Source organism: Babylonia areolata, chromosome 20 (genome assembly GCF_041734735.1).
Source record: "Babylonia areolata isolate BAREFJ2019XMU chromosome 20, ASM4173473v1, whole genome shotgun sequence".
Lineage (NCBI taxonomy): Eukaryota > Metazoa > Mollusca > Gastropoda > Neogastropoda > Buccinidae > Babylonia > Babylonia areolata.
In genome coordinates this window covers 51,992,741-52,020,066 of record NC_134895.1, presented here as the reverse complement: position 1 = coordinate 52,020,066, position 27,326 = coordinate 51,992,741, and the positions used below count along the sequence as shown (strand labels likewise).

General features: G+C 41.8%; 1 protein-coding gene across 1 annotated transcript in view; it reads left to right on the top strand.

Annotated features, from left to right (window-relative positions):
• LOC143294706 (transcription initiation factor TFIID subunit 2-like) overlaps positions 1-27,326 on the top strand; it is a 41,913-nt gene that overhangs the window by 694 nt on the left and 13,893 nt on the right. The window contains exons 2-19 of the mRNA XM_076606117.1: positions 1,201-1,253; positions 1,823-1,895; positions 2,702-2,792; positions 3,655-3,773; positions 5,348-5,489; positions 7,036-7,230; positions 9,116-9,218; positions 9,760-9,878; positions 11,963-12,076; positions 13,691-13,790; positions 16,212-16,409; positions 16,821-16,996; positions 17,624-17,951; positions 19,341-19,676; positions 21,929-22,128; positions 23,247-23,503; positions 25,885-25,954; positions 26,482-26,592. Of these exons, the coding sequence (XP_076462232.1) occupies positions 1,201-1,253; positions 1,823-1,895; positions 2,702-2,792; positions 3,655-3,773; positions 5,348-5,489; positions 7,036-7,230; positions 9,116-9,218; positions 9,760-9,878; positions 11,963-12,076; positions 13,691-13,790; positions 16,212-16,409; positions 16,821-16,996; positions 17,624-17,951; positions 19,341-19,676; positions 21,929-22,128; positions 23,247-23,503; positions 25,885-25,954; positions 26,482-26,592 (2,785 nt within the window). The remainder of the gene's footprint in view (positions 1-1,200; positions 1,254-1,822; positions 1,896-2,701; positions 2,793-3,654; positions 3,774-5,347; positions 5,490-7,035; positions 7,231-9,115; positions 9,219-9,759; positions 9,879-11,962; positions 12,077-13,690; positions 13,791-16,211; positions 16,410-16,820; positions 16,997-17,623; positions 17,952-19,340; positions 19,677-21,928; positions 22,129-23,246; positions 23,504-25,884; positions 25,955-26,481; positions 26,593-27,326) is intronic.

The following is a 27,326-nucleotide window of genomic DNA, read 5'->3' as shown; positions in this document are numbered from 1 at the left end:
TTCATCAATCCGCTACACACTGTCAGCAACTCAACTCATGGCCACAGGAAGATGGTGGCGGAATGGTTAAGATGCTCATCTGCCAATATTGTGTCCATGAGGGACTGGGTTTGATTCCTGCTCTCACCCTTTCTCATAAGTTTGACTTGAAAAGCTGAGCATCTAGTCATTCAGTTGAGACAATAAACCTAGGACCCATGTGTAGCATGTACCTGGCATACTGAAAAAAGAACCAATGGCAACAAACAAAAGGGTTTTCTGCTTGCAAAAAATTCTGAAGAAGAAATCCACTCTCATAGGTACATATGTGTATGAATGCATGCACTCAAGGTCTGTCTGGGTTATGCTGGTTGTCGGGCGTCTGCTGAGCAGATGTGGCATAGTGTATACAGATTTGTTGGAACACAGTTGCACCTCCTTGAGAAACTGAAACTGAAACCCAATGACTAGCTGCATGAAACATGCCAGTACTCAGTTGATTTTGGGTCCCCACAATGCAGAAGCTGAAAAGTGATCGAAATAAAGCAAAGGTGGCTTCCTGATAGCCAACAGTGTTGCTTGTGGTCAGTTCTGTGCTTCTAAGTGACTGTTTTAAATTGTTACACAAATCAAAAGTGGCTTGGGGTCAGTGGGGGGTGAAGGAGCAGACACTGATTTCTGCTGACGTGCAGAAAATGTAGTAGAGGAATAAGACTGAAAATACATAAATTTATGTGCTTGATGGATCTCCAGTTCATTGTTCAATGTACCTTGGATGATGATAATATGAAATTTAACATAAAAAACAGCTATTTTATGCCCAGACAATAGGATTTAACCAGGGGTCATCAGATGCAGTACTTCATCACTTGCCACCCCCATATTATATGTATACATGTAAATTATAATGCTCATGTAGTATAGTTTCTTTATTTTTTTATTCATACATGTATACAGACTCACAAATTGTGACATGAACACACACATGTATATGTATAGTATGTATATTTGCTACATTTGCACTTGGTCTGTTTATTGCTTTACGTTTAATTAACATATTCTACATGGTAACACATGCATGCAATATACATTAATTCATAATGGATGCTTAAGAATATTCTCAACCATAACTATAATATTGTCTATTAATGTATTATTCTGACTGATAAAGATAATGGAGACGATTTAAAAGTACTGTAATGTGTGTTATTTCTCTTACAGCCCATCAGACTCTCTGCATCAAGGCCATCCATTTTGAAAATCAGACCATGATTGTAAGTTTTTTAGTTTTTAAATAATCAGTAATACATGTATGTTAAGTTTTTCATTGGGTCATATATATTGTGTGTGTGTTTGTGTGTGTGTGTGTGTGTGTGTGTGTGTGTGAAGAGATTTTACTTCTGTCTCTGTTCAGACTCTCTCTCTCTCTTGCTCATTCTCCCTCTCATCTTTGATTTTATTTTCCCTTGAATTTCGTTTGTTTGCTCACTTCTCCTTTTCCTTTCATTATTTTTTTCTTTCTTTTATTTGTTTTTTAGGGCTGGATGAAATTAAAGCATGCATGTTTAATCTATAAGTGTAACTATAACTGTATTAGTATTACCCTCAGAAAAAAATAAACTTGCTTTTTCCGTTCATTCATTCTCTTCCCGTATCTCCTTCTCTCAGTCCCTGACTCTCTCTTTCCCTACATCTTTTTTTTTTATTTATATATTTTTTCTCTCTTTTTTTTCTAAATGAATTTCACAGAAAAATAGGAAAGGAGTCAGAGTTTTTACACAGGAAAGTTTCAAGTGGTAGCAGTGGATAAGAATACACATTCAGTGTGCTTTATTTGTTGCAGGGTTATGTGGAGTTGACAATCCACCCTCTGAGAGCTGACCTGCGACAGATTAAACTGAACTGCAAACAGTGTGGTATCCTTTACATGTGCTGGTGACTGCTACAGTTTCAGAGCATTAATTTTGTTGATTTTACGACTTAGGGGTCCCAGTTTTCTTTTCCTGTAATTCTGAGGAGTCTCAGACTATCTTCAGAGAGCCACTCTTATGTTGAACATTGTAATCAAGATTCAAATCCTGCTTTGCTATACTTGTGCAAAAGCAGACATACATTCTGGTCTTAATTCAATAATTGTCTAGGGTTCAGGGCCAGGACGGGAAACTACTCTTTTTTGTAGATGTTCCTAGCATTAGACGAGTATCTCAAAGTGAAACATGCTTTACATTCTTTTTATGTGTTTGTTTTAGAATGTTCCAGGGACTGCTTGATGAATATAATAATAATAATAATAATAATGGTATTTATGTAGCATTGAATCTTGTGCAGAGACAAATCTAAGTGCTTTCACACCAGTCATTCACACACATGCATAACTCTAAAACTGAAGAAACTGAAGACAAGGAAGAGGCAAGCGTCAGTATTATTTTCCAAGCATGAGGGACACATATAAATTTATGCTTGTCAGAAGCCCAGATTTATAGAAATTCCAGACAGCAGATAGATGAGATAGAAACTTTTAACTTAAAAATGTGATCATCATATTCAACTTCACAGATAATCACACTAGGTGCTAATTGCAGGCCATCACCATCTGGTTATCTTTCTTCATGTGAACATTAGTGAATATTATTTTGTATCTAATTTCATGTGTGTGTGTTTTTTCCCCCACCGCCAAGAGTTATGCGTCTGTAGCATAGTATTTCCTTGACCTGCCATTCAGTCATCTACCAGGTGATAATCAATGATCAGTGGGAAGCAGAGTTCCAGTACAATGACCCCACACTGGAAATCTGTCAGGGTGATGCCAAGCAGTGAGTTGTATTTGTAACAAAGTAACATAGTCATCATGCAGGTTTGTATTGTGGAATACAAAATTTCAGTGTAAAATAAGTTTGGTATTAAAAAAAAAAAAAAAAAAAAAATATATATATATATATATATATATATATATATATATATATATATATATATATACATATATATTATACTTTTTTTTTCATTGTGTGTAAACTAAGGTGCTTTTGTGTTGATTTGCCTGTTTCTTTCATCCATTTGTGTTTATAGGTTTACATATTGCATGAGCATATCCTTAGTAGGTTTATCATTTTGTACGCCTGCACAGTAAATACTGACATATCTGTGGTAAATTTAAACATCATCACCATTTTCAGAGGAAGTGCAGTGTCTGCATATGAACGCCAGGTTCAGTGTGATTTTAGATACTGATAACTCCTTTCTGTATAATTCATTATAATGATTATGAATACAGAACAGCCGTGGCTGGGAGAATACCAGATAATTTAGCCAAAGAAAAATGGAATATATAAAAAAATTTCCTATTGAAAGTATCTGAGTATCTCACTGTATTCACAAGGATTTTCAGGTTTTTGCTGTAGATGCTGCTTTATGTCAGTGAAATGATACTTTTAAGATATGTGGAAAAAAAAAAGAAAAAAGATCTAATAGTAATACATATGAAGGTCACATTATGAAGGATTGGAAATGTAAATTTTATATGACTTGTACTTCATAGCCCCATTCTCTCTCTCTCTCTCTCTCTCTCTCTCTCTCTCTCTCTCTCCCCCCCCCCTTCCCCTCTCTCTCCCTCCCTCCCTACCACCTCTGTCTGTCTGTCTGTCTTTCATGCATCCTCATCTTTTTTTTTTTATAAAGACGTAACCTGGACCACTACCAGAGCTGCCACCTGTCGGCCATGACCTCAGTGGATCCTGACAGTAGCAACGGAGAGCTGACCATTGACCTTCCTTCACAGACTAGCGCCCTCATCAAAGGTGACTGCATGAAAAGATTTCCCTCCCTTTTACTTTTATTTCGAAAATGGATTGATGGTACTGATAGAAAATGTGTAAGCGGTGCGGTTGTTAGGATAATGTTTAGTAACAACATTGGTGATAGGCAGTGTGGTTATGAGGATGATGTTTAGTAACAACATTGGTGATAGGCAGTGTGGTTATGAGGATGATGTTTAGTAACAACATTGGTGATAGGCAGTGTGGTTATGAGGATGATGTTTAGCAACAACAGTGGTGATAAGAGGTATGGTTATGAGGATGATGTTTAGCAACAACAGTGGTGATAAGCAGTGTGGTTATGAGGATGATGTTCAGCAGCAACAGTGGTGATAAGCAGTATGGTTATGAGGATGATGTTCAGCAGCAACAGTGGTGATAAGCAGTGTGGTTATGAGGATGATGTTCAGCAGCAACAGTGGTGATAAGCAGTATGGTTATGAGGATGATGTTCAGCAGCAACAGTGGTGATAAGCAGTATGGTTATGAGGATGATGTTTAGCAACAACAGTGGTGATAAGCAGTATGGTTATGAGGATGATGTTTAGCAACAACAGTGGTGATAAGCAATGTGGTTATGAGGATGATGTTTAGCAACAACAGTGGTGATGGATTTATTAAACAGAATAAGAATATTATTTGCAGCATTGATAGTGCTTACTGTAGAGCTCTTTGTCTTGTCTCAGAACTTCCTCTTGGTGGAATGAAGATGGTTCTTTCTCACATCCGGGTCAGGTCTTTTGTTATGTGCTGTGAGTGTTGCACAGTGGATGTTGGAGGGATGGTAGTCAGCATCTTTTTTTAGAGATTGGTTCCTTTGTGCAATCTCTACAGTTTCTCTGATTTTTCTTCTGGAAGTGTCAGGCCTCCGTAGCCCAAGATCATAATGTTTTTTTGTTGTTGTCTTTCCACATGTAATCTATTTGCCTGAAAAGGTTCTTGTTTTTAATGTGATAGCAATGTGTAATAAATTGCTTACCTGTTTTAATATTATTAATGTTTTAAGAGATCCTTAAAAAGATACGGTAATATAAGAAGTGATGAATGAATCTTGTCACTTTCTGTGTGATTGTGGTTTGATCGTGGGGAGCAGGGTGAATTACTTTAGTAAGCGGAATTCTGTGCACATTGAGAAAGCACTTTTTTTTGTCTTGAAGTCGTAGGAAAGATTAAACAATGAGCAGTAAAAAGTTGTATGCCATATAGGAGTTCAGATACGACAAGAGATGTGTTTATTGCAATATTTTTAACAGGTTTTTTTTTTTCACCCTTGCAATGTGTCCTTGTCCTGACATGTTAACTGAACAACGTTTCTGCTATTTGTATAATTGGAACACACCTATTTAACTCGTGTATGGGTTAATGCATTGATATAGATGCTGAGGTTCATTGGATGAACCATCTGGAGCATCTTATTCTTATCTTTGCAGAGCTTTGTCTCATTAACATGTGCACAAATAGCAACAACAGACAGCACAGATAAATTTTATGCATTGATATAGACGCTGAGGTGCATTGGTTGAAACATCTGGAGCATCTTTTTCTTACCTTTACAGAGCTTCGTCCGTTTCGAATGACACTCGAGTTCTCTCTGGAAAAGCCGCAGGGCGGCATTCACTTTGTTCTACCAAACATGGAAGGCACCTTAGCGGAAAGGTGTTGTCACATGTTCACCTGTGGACGGGAAAACTCCTCGAGGTATATTACACTTTGCTTTTTAGTCTCTCTTCTCTGCTGTGTTGCCTGCCTCTCCTTCACCTTCTACACCCCGCTCCCCCCCACCCCCACCCCCACACCCTCTCTCTCTCTCTCTCTCTCTCAGGTATAATGTCATGTGCTGGATATGTTTCACAGGGATATGATATCAGAAGGAAAAGATTGACCTTTTGATACTATTAATGTGACAGAAACGCGATATGTAATGAAAATACAAGATAACTCAAAGATAAATAATAACCAGAGAGGTTAAACAACACAGTCAGATGGCGACATGTCCATATTTTTTATGTTGATTAATTGACTTGTATGCCTTATTTGTCTGGAATAGATCATATAAATGTAGTGTATTTGTGATTAAGTGTTTGTGTATACATATTTTGGTTGCTCGTTATTTCAGTTTGTGATTTTTCGTTTTATTTCGGTTGCCCACATAAGATAAATGATCCCCCTTAGCATCAGAGCTGTAAAAACACTATTTGCCAGTAAATAATTCGTCATTGTCATTGTCTCTCTCTCTCTCTCTCTCTCTCTCTCTCTCTCTCTCTCTCTCCTGTTCGCCTCTTTGCTCACTCACTCTCATTCTCTATCCAACCAGTTTTCTCTGGACAAGAGCAAAATGCTCTGAAATGTGTTGTGTTTTGTTTGTTTGTTTTTGTACTTTATTATTTAGTGTTACTTTTTATGAAGCTTCATATCATTGTTACAATACCTCCAAAACAAGTCCCAGGAATTCGTGCCGTTCACAGGTTTGTGTCATCAGCTTTTTTGTGTTCATAATAATACAGTACATTCTTTTTTTCTTCTGCTTTTATGTATTGATAACAATGGAATACATTCTTTTTTCAGCTTTTTTGCATTCACAATACTATAATACAAACTGTCTCCAGGTTTTCAGATAAAAATGCTATACAAATGGTCCCTATGTTTTTTTTTGTACTGTGATACAGTGTAAACTGTCTCCAGGTTTTCAGATAAATATGCAGTACAAACTGTCCCTAGTTTTTCATGCAACGATACAGTATAAACTGTCTCCAAGTTTTCAGATAAAGATGCAATACAAACTGTCCCTAGTTTTTTTGTGCAATGATACAGTATAAACTGTCTCCAGGTTTTCAGATAAAAGTGCCATACAAACTGTCCCTAGGTTTTCATGCAACGATACAGTATAAACTGTCTCCAAGTTTTCAGATAAAGATGCAATACAAACTGTCCCTAGTTTTTTTGTGCAATGATACAGTATAAACTGTCTCCAGGTTTACAGATAAAAATGCAATACAAACTGTCCATTGTTTTTTCATACAATGATGCAGTATAAACTGTCTCCAGGTTTTCAGATAAAAATGCAATACAAACTGTCCCAAGTTTTTTCGTACAGTGATGCAGTATAAACTGTCTCCAGGTTTTCAGATAAAAATGCAATACAAACTGTCCCTAGGTTTTTGTACAGTAATACAATATAAACAGCTGCCTCAGTATCAGCCGTCTCCAGGTGTTCGCACAGCTATACAACACAAACTGTGTACAGGCTGTGGTTTCCCTGTGTGGACTCATACTCTGAGCCGTGCACCTGGAAGCTGGAGTTCACGGTGGACCCCTCCATGATTGCTGTGTCGTGCGGGGACCTCATCGACACCGTCTTCTCCACGGACATGAAGAGCAAGACGTACCACTACTATCTCTCAACCCCCACTGCTGCCCCGAACATAGGCCTGGCTGTAGGGTGAGGGTTTTTTGTTTTTTTTGTTGTTTCATTTTTTTTTTTTTACTTATTGTATTTAACTCCTTCTACCCCATAGCTGCATGCCTGCTACAACTGTCCTGGACCAGCACTACATGAGACCACTACAGGAAAAAGCAGGGTGGCTTGCGTGAACAGCAGAATTCGATGAAGTGTTGATTTTATCAGTTAAACAAAGCTTTGTTTTCATACTTCCGGTGTCTGTAATGAATTCAGTTTAGAAGGCCTGTTGTACCAAGCAAGAATAAAACAAAATTAGATTAGTGTGTTGGTACAAGGATACTCATTCCTGGTCTACAGGGGAAGTAATCATGGTATGAGTTAACTCATACCTGGAGTAGAATGAGTTAATATACGGGCACATAGAGCATAACCATACGTTTTCTTTTGTAAAGGGGTTAGTATTTCAGATCATCTACATTCTCTTCTCTCTTCATCTGTGTTGTGGCTCTCTGTCTTTCAGTCTGTAAATGCCTGTCTGTACGTCTGTTTATGTTTTTCCACTTCTGTCTTTGTCAAAGCGTGAAAATGGGGTTGAGAGGGAGGGTGAGTGTTGGTGGCACCATCTCTCTGTGACTTGTTACTTGTCCTCAAGCTTCTTTCATGTCTGCAGTGGAATACTTTGGTTACGTTATTCACAGTTACTATAGGGGGAAATTGTGTGACTTGTCCTCTGGAAAGAAAACTTGAATAATTTGGTTATGATAAATTTTACGTTATTCACAGTTACTACTACTAGACAAGAAAATTGTGTGACTTGTCATGTATATATTTTTTTCTTGTCTGCAGTGGAATACGTTGCTTATTATCATATTGTTATTCACAGACTTTATTAGTAGGGGACATTGTGTTGTTTGAGTTGGAATGTCTTTGCAGGGTGGTAGGCATGTGTTGAGTGTCTTTGTGCCCTGCATTCCGAGGCATGTGTTGTGTGTCTTTGTGCCCTGCATTCCGAGGCATGTGTTGTGTGTCTTTGTGCCCTGCATTCCGAGGCATGTGTTGTGTGTCTTTGTGCCCTGCATTCCGAGGAATGTGTTGTGTGTCTTTGTGCCCTGCATTCCGAGGCATGTGTTGTGTGTCTTTGTGCCCTGCATTCCGAGGCATGTGTTGTGTGTCTTTGTGCCCTGCATTCCGAGGCATGTGTTGTGTGTCTTTGTGCCCTGCATTCCGAGGCATGTGTTGTGTGTCTTTGTGCCCTGCATTCCGAGGCATGTGTTGTGTGTCTTTCTGCCCTGCATTCGGACTGCACAGTCTTGTTTGAGTGCATTTGTGTTGAGTGTTGATCAGAAGTTTTCTGAGTGTGGTTGCAGTTTTATGCTGTTAAAAGAAAAAAGACTCTAACTAATAATTATCCATTGTCAGGGGTAAAGAGATCAAAGAAGTAGGTGTGATTTGTTTTACTTTTTTTTTTAGAAAGTTTTTCTTTGAGTTGTTAACTCATTGAGCCCTGTGCCAGAACGTTGCTCTGGTGTCGACATTTGCCTCATTATAACAGTTTTCACAATCCTACATAACGCATAAACTGCAAAGAAAGGGAACTGACTTCTACAGTATTTCCGTTTGTGTCCACATGTATTTTGGAGGAAAAACGGTATATTTTCTCTGTATGTGTGTGTGTGTGTATGTTTTTGTTGTTGTTGTTTTTTTCTGAATCAATGTGGCATGGAAGCCAGCTGAGGCTGTGGATAGTTTTCAGACCATTTGATATCCATGCGGATGTGTGAAAAAGATGATAAGAATTATTTTGGAGAGATGAACCTGATAATATGAATCGCTTTCAGACTGTTTAATACCCATGAGGATGTGTGAAAAAGATGGATGATAATTGTTTTTGAGGGATAAACCTGGTGATGTGAATGGTTTTCAGACCGTTTGAGATCCATGTGGACCCCAACATGCACGAGGTGACCCACTTCTGTCTTCCTCCGGTCAAGTCCATCCTCAAGCACACCACCAGCTACCTGCATCAGGTCTGTGCTGCTTTGGCTCTTGTCTCAAAGTGCAGCACAGCTGTGTATTTGTGTGTATGTGTGTGTGTGTGTGTGTACATGTGTATGTGTGCGTGTCCTTCATGTATATGTGTGTGTGGTCCAGATGTGTTTGTGTATAGGGGTGGAAAGCGAGGGGTGTTCAGTGAAGGTTGTGGTGGTTTATACGTATCCTATTATGAGTGTATGTTTGGGTGTCTCTGTGGCAGAGAGACACAGAGAGAGATGTAAACATTTGTACATTCGATGAGATGAAGAGTTATGTGGAATTTGAAAATAAGAGAATTGAAAATTGCAGGCAAGTGTTTATGAATATGCAGATATGGTAGCATCTTAAACAGGGACATGTTAGGTAGGTATGACAAACCTTTAGCTTTTATAAAATTATTGTTTTTCATTTGAACAGGGATCTTTATTTTCACTGTTAACCTGGTTTCTCATGGTGTGCACTGATTCAATGTCACTGATTTTATGCACGCTGTTGTATCTAATGTTGATTTGCATCTTTGTTGTTTTTCCACAGTCATTTGAGTTTTACGAGGAGCTGATGTCCAGTCGCTATCCCTACGGTTGTTACAAGCAAGTGTTCGTTGATGAGAGTTTCGTTGAAGGCGATGCTTATGCCACCATGAGCATTCTCAGGTGAGTATCGAGGAAAGGCGGATAAATGATTTGTTAAAACGAGGAAAAATGTTAACGAGTTCTGCATTTTTTCTGCTGCAACCTTTGGATATCCTTGTTTTGGGATGCTTGTATGTATGCACTTTTTTTTTTTTTTTTTCTTTTTTTCTTCTTCAAAGGAATGTGAATTTTAAATTGAACTACTCCTTGTGGGCTGTTTACTCTTCATTACCGTAAAGTTCGGTCTATTGAGCGCACTGGTACATAAGCCACACCCACTAAATTTAGGAAAAAATTTAACTATAAGCCGCACTTATTTCCGGTACCGGAACACATACTGATACTACAGAAAAGCTGTCAATACTGTAGGTTATGAAATAAACACAAGCGGGAATAACACAAAGAAAAGCAAGCGAAAATACTGCTAGTGCCACAAAAAAAAATTTTTTTAATGAACACAATGAAAATAAGATACATAATTTAGGGATAGTCACATTAATTCAACGTCATCCTGCTAACTGAATCCAGTGAAATCTTCATCTTCAGTGTCCGAGTTGAAGAGAACCAGCACACCTTCCTCTGCCATCTTGTCACTGACTTCAGCCTCGCTTTCACTTCATGAACATGAACGCAAAGTGGAGGTCGCTGCTGGTTCGCCACTTGCACTGTCTGCTAGGTCAATCGTCTTCTATTTGAAGGCTGCATTATAGGCATTGCGTTACATTTTCAGCATGATGAGGGTGTACACTTGAGCAGAGTAGAACTGAATGCTGATCTGAAGGCTTTAATGTGTGGGGATTTGATTTATAAAACGTGAAAAGTTAGCACACTATTCTGAAGCTCATCCAAAAATTCATGGACAGAAATCGTGATTTTGGTGAGTTGAAAGGCAGCTAAGAATAGACGAGAACGTGACACTCCCGGGATCGTTAAAATCCGCAAATAATCCGCATCATTGTATAAGCCGCAGAGGTTGAAGCAGGGGTAAAAAGTCGCGGCTTATAGACCGAACTTTACGGTATTTGCGCTGCCCGTTTTAGCATTCTCATTCCATGTGATAGGTGTGGATTGTCTCACTCCTCTTACTACAGACACTTTTTCTGTATTCATGGCTCTGGTCTGGTATGAAAATGGCTTTTGAAACATGTGGTAGGAGGCAGTGTGTGTGTGTGAAAGTGAAGGCAGTGAGCATGAACAGAGAAGGCAGTGTACATGAATGAAGAAGGGAGTGTGCACAAATGAAGAAGACAGTGACCGTCGATGAAGGAGGCTCTGTGTGTGTGCGCCTAGAAGGAGTGACCATGAACATGAAGGCAGTGTGCTTGAAAGTAAAAGGCGGTGTTCGTAAACATAGAAGAGAGTAAGTGTGAATGTAGAAGGCAGTGTGCATGAATGAAGAAGTCAGTGTGCATGAATGTCAAAGGCAGCGTATGTGAATGTGAAGACAGTGTGCGTGAATGGAGAAGGCAGTGTGCATGAATGGAGAAGGCAACGTATGTGAATGTGAAGACAGTGTGTGTGAATGAAGAAGGCAGTGTGCATGAATGAAGAAGGCAGTGTGCATGAATGGAGAAGGCAGCGTCTGTGAATGTGAAGACAGTGTGTGTGAATGAAGAAGGCAGTGTGCATGAATGGAGAAGGTATGTGCATGAATGAATGAAGAAGGCAGTGTGCATGAATAAATGAAGAAGGCAGTGTGCATGAATGGAGAAGGCAGTGAATGTGAAGACAGTGTGCATGAATGAAGAAGGCAGTGTGCATGAATAAATGAAGAAGGCAGTGTGCATGAATGAAGAAGAGATGTGTGCATGAATTAAGAAGGCGGTGTGCATGAATGAAGAAGGTGGTGCACATGAACATAGAAGGCGGTGTGCATGAACATGAAGGCTGTCCATGAATGAAGAAGGCAGTGCACATGAAAAGAGGGCAGTGTGCATGAATGAAGAAGGCTGTGTGCATAAATGAAGAAGGCAGTGTGCATGAACGAAGAAGGCTGTGCATGAATGAAGAAGGCGGTGTGCATGAACATAGAAGACAGTGTGCATGAACGTGAGGGTGAGTGAGCACATGCACACACTGAGTGACCAGGTGATTCCTCTGTCCAGCACCAACCTTCTGCACTCGGCACGCATCATTGACCAGACGCTGACCACCCGCAAAACCATGGCGCGGCTCGTCGCTGAGCAGTTCTTTGGCTGTTTCATTGCCATGCAGTCGTGGTCAGTCGTGTCTGTGTGTGTTTTGTGGTATTTTTGTCTGTCATTTACTGTAAAAGAGAAAGTTGATACCCGTCTTGATTTACATGTTACCGTGCAACCATGGTCAGGTTTTTGTGTGTGGGTGTGTGGGGTTTTTTGTGTTTTTTTTTTGTGTGTGTGTGTGTGCTTGTTTTTCTGTGATATGAAAGACAAAGCTATGCTTCCTGAATTACGCATTCCTATGCAGTCATGGGGGTTTTTTTGTTTGTTTGTTTTTTTTGCAAAAATCTTTTTCTTCTTATCATTTACTGTGATAGGAGGTGCCAAGGCTGAAACGATTCTGATCCAGTGTTTATCAGTGATCAGGGACCGAAGCTCCGTTTCAGCATGCTGGTGTGTCCTTTGGGAAAGGCAGTTGACTCCGATTTGTCCTCACTCCACCCAGGTTTGAATGGGGGTACCTGACTCTGGTTGGGGAAAGTTAAAACAGCAGAAAGAGAGGACTGACTTGGCCCTGCCTTCCTGTGCAAAGTCCTGGACAAAAAGGATATGAGTTCACTTCCCCAGTGGCTTTTAACTCTCTCCGGACGAAGGAATGCTCACGCATTCCTACACAAAACGTATTTGGATTCGGACGAAGGAATGGAATAGCATTCTCCGAAAGTAAAATTCCATCATATGCTGTACACGTGATTTTGTGATTAGTCAAGCAGAGTGCGCTATTCTGGGTCACTTCACAATCGAACAGTGTGATTGGTCAGCCTGGGATGTGTGGCCTGTCTCGCACACACGCTGACAAAGTCACTGACCGGTCGTCTGCTCGCGTGCCAGCCTGTTAGCAAAACTGGCTCTTCTCAGAATGTTGTGAAGTGAACAAGGCAGTGATGGCAACGTTTTAGGGTTGCCGAAGTACTTGAAATGCTACAAACTGAAGGGTTGGACATTGAAGAGGTGGATGATGACAAAGAAGAAAGGGAATGTAATGCAGAAAGCGAGCATGGGTATGGTGATTCGGGGTGAAAAATTGGCAGTATTTTCTACATATGGCAAAACTGTAAAAATAAGATGAGAAATTTGATTTTTTTTTTATATGTAATAGCTCAACACGTAATAAACCAGTTCTGAAAGTTTCATTTTCTTACACAGTATTTTGTATTTTTTGTAATTTTTTTCCAAACCTTTACAAATGGGCCATCTGTGGGGAAAAGCAAGGGAGAAAACTTGTCGTCCCGAGTGAGTTAAGTAAGGGCTGTGGGAGCTTTAACCTGAGTTAATGTTTGAGGTATGGTAAGCGTTGGTTTTGGTTGTCACCAGCTGTGGATAAAACTGTGTTTGAAAAAAATTGTGTGATATGATGAGATATATCAGAAACTTGCATTTCCATTTCCAGATTAACTTATGCTTTGTTGGGGACTGTAATGAACAATAATGTTAAAGCATACATTTCTTTTTTTTTTTCTTTTTTTTCTTTTTTTCTTTTTTTTGATATACACAGTTGAGAACAGTCTCCTGTACGCGAATATTGATGGAGAAGAATGAGTTGCGTAATTATTGTAGCTTCAAAGCGATTTTGGAATGGGTTGGACAGAATGCATCCACTTCTGCAGAGGAGTGAGAGTAAACTGTGTCGTTCAGGTCTGATGCCTGGCTGACCAAAGGGATTGCTGGCTACCTGTCCTGCCTTTTCCAGAAGAAAACGTTTGGCAACAACGAATACCGATACATGATTGCAATGGTGAGCTCATTAACTTTGTGCTTCCTGTCTCTCTTGCTTTGCGTGTCAGTGTCAGTGTGCGTGTGTGTGTGTGTGTGTGTGTGTGTATGCACACATCCACACACAACCACAGATTGGAGGAATAGGCCATGCCTAAAATCCTACTCCTTGAATTAACCCCTAGGCTGCCTGCATGACGAGATAACTCGTCATGGCAAGCATGTATGCTTCGCTGCCTGCATGACGAGATAACTCGTCATCGAAATATTCTGACTTTTCCCTGCTTTGCATTCAGTTCGTTGACAAAAATGCTGGTAGCTTTAGCTTGGGGAATCTTTCTGGATTCTATTCATAGCTAGAAACACCATCTGCGTCATAAGGCAGTCCTTTATTTGAACGTTTTGGTTGGGTTACTGGCCGCAGTCTTTGCCTGGCTCCTCTCCTCGCTCGCTCAACAAAATGTCGGACTGACTCCGTGCTCAAGACATGCGCTCGTGGCGAACTAAATCAACCAATATTACTTTCTTCAGCTAATGCTCAGAAAGAATTGGAGCATAAATTCGAAGGAGAAGACAGTGGTGAACATTTATAGGACGATTGGATAGAAAATAAAGGGAGCAATCAAGAGAGTGGCCAAAATACAATTATCAGTGAGTGATGCAGGCTGTTCAACTCTAGCAGACGAATTTTTAGCAGGGCACCGTATGAGCTATTTTCTTGGCACTCAGCCAACGCGGTCTGATGAAGTGACGGTGTGAGAGGGGTGAAGAGGAGGAGGGTGGAGACTGAGGGGGCGTGGCCTCACATCCATATTATCACTTGCAGAAGTCACAATGCATCTATTTCTTTTTCAGTTTTTTTATATTGTGGTTGTTCTAGTATGGTTTTGTGTGTGCAGATATCCATTTGTCCAGAAAATGATATTTTTGTGCAAATTACCAGACTAATGTTTGTAATGAACAAGTTGAAAATGTGACAAAAAACAAAACACTGATTTCAAAACAACAGTATGTCACTTAAAATGCATAAAATGGGAAAACATCATGTGTTTTGTATTCTTTATTCATTTCCCTTTCAGAAAATGTATACTTTTATGGGTCTTTCTCCAATAACAAAGAGCACAGAATTTTTTGAAAATTTATACCCGTTTTTTGTGAAAAAACCCTGGCAAATAGATTTCACTTAAATCTTATTTTCCTGGCAGCGAAAGGGTTAAAAAACAACGTAAAAAACAGCAACCCCAAAACAAAACAAAAATAAAAAACCCAATGAATACCGATTCATGATTGCAGTGGTGAGCTCATTACTTTGTACAACAGTGGATACCGATTCATGATTGTAATGATCAGCTCATTACTTTGTACGACAATGAATACCGATACATGATTGCAATGGTGAGCTCATTACTTTGTACAACAATAAATGCCGATACATGATTGCAATGGTGAGCTGATTACTTTGTACAACAATGAATGCAGATACATGATTGCAATGGTGAGCTGATTACTTTGTGCAACAATGGATACCGATACATGATTGCAATGGTGAGCTCATTACTTTGTACAACAATGAATGCCGATACTACACTGATATACAGTGTTAAGGCTTGACAGTCTTCACTTTCTGAAAACAGTGCTTTTCTTGGGTCAGCAAGAGTTCTGTTGAAGGGTTGCACGTGATCATTGCTTGTTTACAGGCTTCTGCACGCTGGCAACATCTTACACGTGGTAGTTGCTTGTTTGTTGTCTTCACCCATTCTTGAACTTCTGATTTTTTTTTTTTTTTAATGTTATATCTGTAAGGTCAAGGAGAATATAAGAAATATTTATGGTTGAAAAAATATTCATATGGATCAAATCACTGAATGGACAATGCTGTAACTGTAAATTCCTTATTTACAAGCTGTGTTTATTTTAAACTACGTATGATTTGATGGATCTTGTCAATTTCTTCATGTTTTGAAAACCAGCAGAAAGGTTATAGTTGTTTTTTCCTGAAAAATGGGTGTTCCTTGCATCACTTTGTTACATTTTTACGTGAATGAAGAGAGATGAATGAATTCAAGTAATATGTGTGTGGGTTGGTGTGTGTTTGATTATGTTTTTATGTACACATTTCCATAACTTACTAGTAAATTATTTACTCAGTTTTAGGTTAGTTTATTATTTTTAAATCAATGTCAGCACAGGCTGAACAATGAATATCTTAATGTACACACTTCCTTCACTTACTTCTAACTTATTCACTCAGCTTTAGTTTAGTATATTTTAATGTCTGCACAGGCTGAACAGTTAACCTCCGTACCTGGGTTATAGACCAGAAAACAGTCTTTGAGACTGACCAGCAGCAGGTAAAGGTAACAGAAGTAGTAGAGCACAGCTTTCAGTACATTTATCTCCCCCCCCCCACACACACACACACCCCCCTCCTCCCTCTGTACAGCTTGTGAAGGAAGTGAGCGACTACGAGCAGCAAGTGGGGGGCATTCTCCTGGACCCGTCGCGCCGTGAATCAAACCTGCCGTTCTCTGTGCGGAACGCACACACGGTGTCTCCGCGCTACGCGGAGATGATGGAGAAGAAGGCGCTGCTGGTGATTCGTATGCTGGAGCAGCGTATCGGCACCGAGCTGCTGCTGCAGGTCAGTTTCAGTTTCACTTCCTCTAGAGTGATGCATGCAATAGCCAAGTGGTTAAAGCGTTGGACTGAGGGTCCCCGGTTTGAATCTCAGTAATGGCGCCTGATGGGTAAAGGGTGGAGATTTTTTCGATCCCCCAGGTCAACATGTGCAGACCTGCTTGTGCTTGAATCCCCTTCGTGTGTATATGCAAGCAGAAGATCAAATATGCTGATGTTAATGTGTCATCACCAGGTTTTGAACAGTCCTGATTTGCTGGTGTTGATTTGTCATGATCAGGTTCTGAACAATCCTGATTTGCTGGTGTTGATTTGTCATGATCAGGTTCTGAACAATCCTGATTTGCTGGTGTTGATTTGTCATGATCAGATTCTGAACAATCCTGATTTGCTGGTGTTGGTTTGTCACCCCCAGGTTCTGAACAAACTGCTGGCGCTGAGCTCCTCTGCCAGCCAGCAGCGTCTGATCTCAGGGACGTGGGGCAACATGCTCATCTCCACCTCCTCCTTCCTGCAGATCATCTACACCGTCACTGGCAAGGATGTCCTGCCCTTCATCGAACAGTGGGTGCAGCAGAGCGGCTGTGCCAGGTACGCTGATGCTTTTCATAAAGATGATGATGATGATAATAACAGATGAATGATGATTATAATGCTATACCACTACTACTTCCACCACCACCACCGCCACTACTATTTCTGCTACTACTACTACTGCTGCTACTAATGATAATAGTAAGAAGAAGAAGAAGAATGATGATAATAACGATGATGATGATGATGCCATACTTTTATACAGCGCTTAACCTGCGGCTCTTCAGAAGTTTGTTTAACACCTGTGGTGTAAAGGCACAGGAATATAATAACTTACACAGACACACGTACACATGAACAAACATGCATCTGCACACACACACACACACACACACACACACACACACACACACACATATATACAGTCCTGTTTCACATTGCACGTAACTGTTTCTTTCACGGTTTCTCCGCCCTCCAGGTTCTTTGACATGTTTGTCTTTAATTGCGAACAGCATGCACACACACACACACACACACATCCCCCCCCCCCCCCCCCCCCCCGGCCCCCCCCCCACCCTCCGCCCCTCCCCACCTCAACTCTTCTCCCAACCGCAAGCATGCACATACACACGCACACACACACGCTTTTGTTTCATACCATACGCTTGGCTGTGGGCCGGCCAGGTTCTTCGGCAAGTTTGTCTTCAACCGCAAGCGGAACGTGGTGGAGCTGGAGATCAAGCAGGACCTGACAGCGCGGGGAGGTCTGCGCTACGTGGGGCCCCTGACCGTCACCATCCAGGAGCTGGACGGCTCCTTCAACCACACCTTCAAGATCGAGGAGAACAAGACCAAGTTTGAGATCACCTGCCACTCCAAGAGCCGGCGCAACAAGAAGAAGAAGATCCCGCTGATGACCGGGGAGGAGGTGGACATGGACCTCTCGGCCATGGACGCCGACTCCCCTGTGCTCTGGCTGAGGGTCGACCCGGACATGCACCTTCTGAGACAGGTATAGTTGGGGGTTTTTGTTGTCCAGGTTGTAGTAGTCTGTCCACTTAAAGTGATATTAGATGGATTATAAAAAAAAAAAGAGAGAGAGAGAGAGAACATCTGGGGATTTCGGATGTCCAGTGTGTAGGTGTAGTCTTCAGTTTTACATTTGTCCACTTAAAGTGATATTGGACGGATTTATAAAAGTAATGATAACATCCTCCGACAGGTAGTTGGGGGCTTTCGGTTGTCCAGGGTGTAGCTGTAGTCTTCAGTTTTACATGGATTAAAAAATAATAACTTCCTGCAACAGGTATTGGGAGTTTTTGGATGTCCAGCGTGTAGTTGTAGTCTTCAGTTATTTCTTCTGTCCACTTTAAGTGATATTAGACAGATTAAAAAAATTATGATAACTGCCTGCGACAGGCATGGGAGTTTTTGGATGTCCAGGGTGTAGTTGTAGTCTTCAATTTTATGTCTTCTGTCCACTTTAAGTGATGTTAGACGGATTAAAAAAATAATGATAACGTCCTACGATAGGTACTTGGGGGCTTTTGGATATCCAGGGTGTAGTCTTCTTTCCACTTTAAGTGATATTAGACGGATTAAAAAACAACAACATAATAATAACTTCCTGCAACAGGTATTGGGGGGCTTTAGGTTGTCCCAAGCGTAGTTGAAGTCTTCAGTTTTTATGTCTGTCCACTTCAAGTGAGATTAGACGGATTATAAAAAACATAATAATAACTTCCTTAGGTTGTCCTGAGCGTAGTTGTAGTCTTCAGTTTTTGCGTCTGTCCATTTCGAGTGAGATTAGACTGATAAAAAAATTAATGATTACTTCCAGGTCTGCTGATACACTACATGTGGCACTGTGTATCTTTAGCCTTTGTCTTTAAGAGCCGGACTACATTTGGCAACTTCAAAGTTCCTCAGTTGGTGTGCTCCGGGAGCAGCTTGACTACATGGAGCAGAAATGACCTTTAACCTTTGAACTTTGACCTTTCCCAGGTGGTGTGGGAGCAGCCGGACTACATGTAGCAGTACAATTAACCTTTGACCTTTGACTTGCCCCAGGTGGAATGAGAGCAGCCAGACTTATGTGGCAGTACTGACCTTTGACCATTAACCTGCCTCTGGTGGAATGAGAGCAGCCAGACTATATGTGGCAGTACTGACCTTTGACCATTAACCTGCCTCTGGTGGAATGAGAGCAGCCAGACTATATGTGGCAGTACAGTTAACCTTTGACCATTGACCTGCCTCTGGTGGAATGAGAGCAGCCAGACTATATGTGGCAGTACAGTTAACCTTTGACCATTGACCTGCCTCTGGTGGAATGAGAGCAGCCAGACTATATGTGGCAGTACAATTAACCTTTGAACTTTAGAAATGTGATCGCTACCAGGTGCTGTGGGAGCAGCCAGACTACATGTGGCAGTACCAGCTGAAGTACGAGCGGGACGTGGTGGCCCAGCGGGAGGCCATCTTCGCGCTGGAGCGCTTCCCCACCCCGGCCACCCGCCTGGCCCTCACCGACACCATCGAGAATGAGCACTGCTTCTACCGGGTGCGCACCCAGGCCTGCTCCTGCCTGACCAAGGTGGCCAACGCCATGGTGGCCACCTGGCAGGGACCCCCGGCCATGATGGCCATCTTCCGCAAGATGTTCGGCTCCCACTCCTGCCCAGCCATCATCCGCCTCAACAACTTCTCCAACTTCCAGCACTACTTCATCCTCAAGGTGAGGTCCGGAGGGTGTGGGTAATGGGCAGCAGTAGTGGCAGAGTCGTCACCTCTGTCTCGGTAATCTTTTATGTAGTCCTCTGGAGGTGTTTCAGTTTCGGTTTGAAAGAGGCGTCGAAGCAGTTCAGACCGATCTACATACACCACACGACATCTGCGTTAAAACAAAATCATGTGTTAAAGAAAAAAAAAAAAAGAAACAATAGCAAGCAGATGCCTGGCCTATACACAGAGCACACTGCTCAGGCCTTGAATCAGAGGAGTGAATGGTGAAGTGTCTGAAAGGAGAAATGCAGTCTTGTATTTGCTGAAAGGGAAAAGGGAAGTGGAGTGATGGCCTAGAGGTAACGCGTCCGTCTAGGAAGCGAGAGAATCTGAGCGCGCTTGTAAGAATCACGGCTCAGCCGCCGATATTTTTTCCCCCTCCACTAGACCTTGCTTGAGTGGTGGTCTGGACGCTAGTCATTCGGATGAGACCATAAACCAAGGTCCCGTGTGCAGCATGCACCTAGCGCACGTAAAAGAACCCACAGCAACAAAAGGGTTGTTCCTGGCAAAATTCTGTAGAAAAATCCACTTCGATAGGAAAAACAAATAAAACTGCACGCAGGAAAAAATACAAAAAAATGGGTGGCGCTGTAGTGTAGCGACGCACTCTCCCTGGGGAGAGCAGCCCGAATTTCACACAGAGAAATCTGTTGTGATAAAAAGAAATACAAATGCAGATACAAATACAAAGCTCTTCTTTGTGAGTGATTTTCATCACATTTTTAGGGGGGAGGCAGGCTGGGTGTGTGTGTGTGGGGGGCGGGATGGGGGAAGGGGGGTTGCGCAGGATGAGGATGGGTGGGGGGAGGGTGACAGGGAAGACAAACATTAAGATATTTGCTTGGAGTTTTCCAGATCGATATTCATGACGTGGATTGTCCATGGCAAGTTCTATTGAAAAATCCACTTTAATAATAATAATGGTATTTATATAGCGCTGAATCTTGTGCAGAGACAAATCAAAGCGCTTTCGCACCAGTCATTCACACGCATGCATAACTCTAAAACTGTAGAAACTAAAGACAAGGAAGAGGCAGGCAAAGGAGGCTATTTTGGGAAGAGGTGGGTTGGTTTTAAGGCCAGACTTGAAAGAGCTGAGTGTGGAGACTTGACGAAGCGAAAGAGGAAGTTCATTCCAATTGCAAGGTCCAGAGACAGAGAAAGAACGGCGGCCAATAGTGAAACAGATACACTTGCAGACAGGAAGTAAACAAAGAGGGGGGGAGTGGGGGGGGGGGGGGTGGCACTGCACTGTAGGGACGTGCTGTCCTCTTGGAGAGAAAGCTGCCTGAGTTTCACACAGAGAAATGTGTTGGGACAAAAAAGTAATGCAGGACAATGAGTTGTGTTGGTGTGTGTGTGTGTGTGTGTGTGACTGTGTGTTTAAGGGTATGTGAGTGTGTGTGTGTGTGTATCAATGTGTGTGTGTCACTGTGTGTGTGTGTGTGACTGTGTGTTTAAGGGTATGAGTCTGTGTGTGTATCGATGTGTGTGTGTTCATCTGTGTGTGTGTGTGTGTGTGTGTGTGTTTATGTGCATATGTGTCATTCTGTCAATGTGTGTGTTTCTGCATCAATGTGTGTGTATGTGCATGTGTGTCAATGTGTCTGTGTGTGTTTCTGCATCAATGTGTGTATGTTTGTATGTGAGTGTGTGTGTGTGTGTCACTCTGTGTGTGTGCATATGTTTATGCGCATGTGCGTCATAATGTCAAATGTGTGTGTGTGTTGCTCTGTGTGTCAATGTGTGTGAGTGTATGTGTTGCTCTGAATGTGTGTGTGTGTCTGTATGTGCATGTGTGCCAATGTGTGTGAGTGTATGTGTTGCTCTGTATGTGTATTTGCGTGTGTGTCAATGTGCATGAGCGTATGTGTTGCTCTATATGTGTGTGTATGTGCATGTGTGTCAGTGTGTGTGAGTGTGTGTCACTCTCTTTATGTGTGTGTGTATGCGCATGTGTGTCAATCTGTGTGAGTGTATGTGGTGCTCTGAATGTGTGGCTGTGCGTGTATATGTGCGTGTGTGTCAGTTTGCGTGAGTGTATGTGTTACTCTCGTTATGTGTGTGTGTACGTACATGTGTGTCAATGTGCGTGAGTGTATGTGCTACTCAGTGTATGCGTGTTGTGTGTGCATGTGTGTCGATGTGCATGAGTGCATGCGTCACTCTGTGTATGTGTTCGAATGTGTGCGTGACACACAGGCGATGGTGAGCTCCATGGCCTACCTGCGGGACGTGCACCAGGTGTGTATCCCCGAGGTGCTGCGCTTCCTGTTGGACCTCTTCAAGTACAACGACAACTCCAAGAACAAGTACTCCGACAACTACTACAGGGCCGCCCTGGTGGACGCCATCTCCCACACCGTCACGCCCGCCGCCACCTCCGTCTCCCTCCTCACTGGGTTAGTCTTGTCTCTCTCTCTTTCTCTCTCTCTCTTTGTGTGTGTGTGCGCGTGTGTTTTCTCAAAACTTCATGCCTCTTTATTAGCTTGAACTAGAAGAATCCGGTATGTGCAAGGGGTATTAAAATGATGTTCAGTTGTTAACCACGTCGCATCTAAAGATGCTATAGATATATATATATATATATATATATATATATATATATATATATATATATATATATAAAAGTATCAGTCAATCATTGATCTCTGATGGAAGATTGACATTGTATAAGTATCAATGAGTCCATCACTCACTGGTGTCTGACAGAAGATAGACATTATATTGATATTAGTATTGACGACTGAATCAGTCATGAATGTCAGCCATTCAACAGTCGATCAATTTTTGATGCTATCAGGTAGGTCAAACAGACACACTATATATATATCTATCATTATTAGTCAACCAATCAAAGAGACACACCATCTTTATATCAATCAACCAATCAATTCTAGAAGCTTGCAGGTAGGACAAAGAAAGACGGACGCAGTATAAGCACCGATCAGTTCAGCTTAATTCAGTTACCCAAGGAGGCATCACTGCATTCGGACAAATCCATATATGCTACACCACATCTGCTAGGCAGATGCCTGACCAGCAGTGTAACCCAACATGCTTAGTCAGGCCTCAAGCACCAGTCAATCAATATCAATCAGTTCTGGACGCTTGCAGACAGGTGGGGAACAAAGAGAGAAACTACTATACATGTACATATGTATCTGCATGTATATGTGTACCTGTGTGTATCCATATGTGTGCGTGTATAGGTGTATGTATATGTGTGTGTGTGTATATGTGTATATCTATTTATCAATCTGTCTTCTTTTTTATTTATTTGTATGATTATTTTAATTCATTGATATGCCTTTGATGTTTCTGCTTTTAAGGAAACCTTTCATAAATGTATTACAGTGATGTATTTTTACCAAACTGATTGTGAAATGTATCCATTTGGTAAGAAAAGAACCTCTGCAAGGAAAAAAAAAAAAGAGAGAGAGATGCTTCATAAATATAATATTTATACATATATAAGTACCGATCAATCAATCAGCAGACCCAGGATGCGTCATTGCAGGCAGGTGGTGAGCTCTGAGACGCTGTCCGCGGACATGAAGCTGATCCTGGAGGAGATTGTTAGGGCGCTGAACCTGGAGAAGCTGCTGCCCTGCTACCGCTTCACGGTGACTGTCAGCTGCCTGCGCGCCCTGCGCCAGCTGCAACGCCTCGCCCACCTGCCCAGCGACGCCGCCATCTTCCGCGACTACGCCCGCTACGGCATCTTCCGCGACGTGCGCCTGGCCTCGCTGGACTGCCTCATCGACTTCATCCGCAGTGAGTGGTGTGGTGGTGGTGGTGTTGGTGTGTGTGTGTCTTGGGGTGTTTTGCTGCGTTGTGAGTGGTGTCGTGGTGGTGTTGGCGGTGTGTGTGTGTGTGTGTGTGTGTCTTTGGGTGTTTTGCTGCGTTGTGAGTGGTGTGGTGGTGGTGTTGTCGGTGTGTGTGTGTGTGTGTGTGTGTGCCTTGGGGTGTTTTGCTGCATTGTGAGCGGTGTGGTGGTGGTGTTTTCGGTGTGTGTGTGTGTGTGTGAGGATGTTTTGTTGTGAGTGTGTGGTGGTGTCAAGTGTTAAGACTGTTGTCATTGTTGTGTTAATGTTGTCAGTGTCGTGTTACATCAGTGTCATAAGTTAGTGTTGTGTCATCAGTATCATGACTGTTGTCATGTTTGATGTTACGTTGTCAGTGTCTTAAGTTTTGTGTCATCAGTGTTGTGACTGTTGCAGGTGTCGTGGTAAGTCAGAGTTGGAAGTTTTGTGGTGTCAGTGTTGTAAGTTTTATGACGTCAGTGTTGTGAGTTGTCATTGTCATGTTATGTTGTCAGTGTCGCAGGTTTTGTGTTGTGAGCGTTGTCTGTTGTCCTTCCACTTCCTTTCTTCATTCATGATGCGTGTTGTTAAGTGTTGTCAATGTAGTGAGTGTTTTTTGTCCTTCAGCATCCTGTTTTATCGGGAATGAGTGGTGTCACACGGTGTGTGTTATCACCGCAAAGAATGATGTCACTGTAGTGTGTTTTGTGACATCAAAGAATGATGTCACTGTAGTGTGTTTTGTGACATCAAAGAATGATGTCACTGTAGTGTGTTTTGTGACATCAAAGAATGATGTCACTGTAGTGTGTTTTGTGACATCAAAGAATGATGTCACTGTAGTGTGTTCTGTGACATCAAAGAATGATGTGACTAGTGTGTTTTGTGACATCAAAGAATGATGTCACTGTAGTGTGTTTTGTGACATCAGAGAATGATGTCACAGTAATGTGTTTTGTGACATCAAAGAATGATGTCACTGTAGTGTGTTTTGTGACATCAAAGAATGATGTCACTGTAGTGTGTTTTGTGACATCAAAGAATGATGTCACTGTAGTGTGTTTTGTGACATCAAAGAATGATGTTACTGTAGTGTGTTTTGTGAGATTGATGTCACTGTAGTGTGTTTTGTGACATCAAAGAATGATGTCACAGTAATGTGTTTTGTGACATCAAAGAATGATGTCACTGTAGTGTGTTTTGTGACATCAAAGAATGATGTCACTGTAGTGTGTTTTGTGACATCAAAGAATGATGTTACTGTCGTGTGTTTTGTGACATCAAAGAATGATGTTACTGTTGTGTGTTTTGTGACATCAAAGAATGATGTCACTGTAGTGTGTTTTGTGACATCAAAGAATGATGTCACAGTAATGTGTTTTGTGACATCAAAGAATGATGTCATTGTAATGTTTTTTGTGACATCAGAGAATGATGTCACTGTAGTGCGTTTTGTGACATCAAAGAATGATGTCACCATAGTGTATTTTGTGACATCAAAGAATGATGCCACTGTAGTGTGTTCTGTGACATCAAAGAATGATGTCACTGTAGTGTGTTTTGTGACATCAAAGAATGATGTCACTGTAGTGTGTTTTGTGAGATTGATGTCACTGTAGTGTGTTTTGTGACATCAAAGAATGATGTCACTGTAGTGTGTTTTGTGACATCAAAGAATGATGTCACTGTAGTGTGTTTTGTGACATCAAAGAATGATGTCACTGTAGTGTGTTTTGTGACATCAAAGAATGATGTCACTGTAGTGTGTTTTGTGACATCAAAGAATGATGTCACTGTAGTGTTGTCACAGCAAAGAACTGTGTCACTTCATTGTGTGTTGTGACAGCAAAGAGTGATGTCAGTGCAGTGTGTGTTGTCAATGATGTGAGTGTTCTGTCAGCAGTTGATTCATACAGTCTGCTATTGCAAAGAGCATAGAGTAGTTAGACGTGCATGAATAAACAGTAGCCATTACTTAATTCACATTAGATTGTGTGCAAAGAAAACTGTGATCTGACGTGTACCATTGCTAAAGTTTTGATCCAGAAATTTGGAACAGTTTCGTTTATCTCTAGCAGTAGCTGACCTCTTTGTTTCTGCTCTCTGATGCAGTGTTGAGTTTGTCTCCTGCTAACTATGGGTGTTAGTGTCCCTTTACACGTTACGGCATGCAGCTCAGACATTACAACCTTGGTGTTTTCTTGGAAATCTGCAGTTTAGTTATAATAGGCTGTGTGTGTACAAACGCATTGCTTGCATCCGCTTGTATGCATCTAGTGTGAAGGCGATCGTGATGTATTGTTGACAGCATTTGTATAGGATTGGTTTTTCCTTTTCCTTCCTTTCCCCCAGCGGAGGCAAGTGCCGAGCAGCTGGACTTTGTGCTTCAGATGGTGGAGAACGACAAGGATCTGTACATCAGGTAGGGCAGGCTTTGTGGGGGCTGGTGCCATGAATGATGGACTGTTTTGGTACACTGTTAGTAATAGTATTGCTCCTGAATTAGAATCAGCTTGGTGCCAAAGATAGAATAGCTGACATTGTACAGTAGTATTCCTCCCGTGCAACCGTGCACCTAAAAGTAGAGGAAAACACGGTAAGATAGGTTGTCTAGAGGGTGGTGGGGGTGTTTAGATGGTAAAATAGACGCCAGAGGCTTTGGGCGTGTTTACATGGTAAGGCAGACACCAGAGGGAGGTATATTCAGATGGTAAAGATTGTGTCCAGAGGGGGTGGGGGGTGTGTTAGAATGGTAAGACAGATTCCATAGAGCTGAGTTGGGGAGGAGGGGGGGGCAGGGGTTTGACATAAAAGGGGGTAGGATGTGTTTACATGGCATGATAGAATCCAGAGAGAGGGTGTTGACGCATGTTTTAACTTCTTCAGGTAGCCTTGAGACAGACAGGTCAGTGCGGCGATTGATTAACACGTGTGATGTGACGTGTGCAGGCACCGCATCCTCCGCATGCTGACCATCAACCCGCCGTTCAAGAAGCTGGACCTGGTGCCCAGCCCCCTGAACACTGAGGACCTGGTGGAGCGGCTGTGGAAGATGATGAAGTCAGTATCACAGTGATCAGTGTCCCTGTTGTCTTTGTTGTTATTTGTGTGTGCGTGTGTTTATGTAAGTTTGTGCCTGCCTATGTGTGTGTATGTGTTAGGGTAGCTGTTAGCAGGGGTGCAAGTGGTTCCGTCTCATACGGATTTCCGTCTTGATGAAATTTCGATTTTTTTTTTTTTTTTTTTTTTTTTTTTTTTTTTTTTTTGTCCCTATGCTTTTGGTCCGGGAAAGTTTTGGTCGGAACTTGAATACTGAACTATTCACCGGAAGATGGAACTCTCTTGACTGGTTGACCAGTGCTTAGCTAAACTGAAGCCAGCGCCAGCTGTGTCTGGCCGCGCGCGCTGTGTACGACTCCCATTTTTGCCGCTGGAAGCCGGATGGGACTGTTCGTTGGAAAGCGAGAACAGAGAGAATGTGTGTGTGTGTGTGTGTGTGAGAGAGAGAGAGGCACACACACACACACTGTTACTTAGCCCTGAAACTCTGTATTTTACCGAGAGAAAAAAATCGCCTAGGACGGAAAATCATAGAAGACCGGACTTCAGTCTTGCCACTTTTTTCCACTTGCACCCCTGTGTTAGTTACACATGTATGTTAAAATGTATGTATGCAGTGTGTGTGTGTGTGTGTAGTCACATTTTGGTGTGTGTATGTAACATTGATGTAATGTTTTATGCTAACAAAAGCGTTTTTGTAAAGCACCTAGAGCAGATTTCTGGATAGTGTGCTA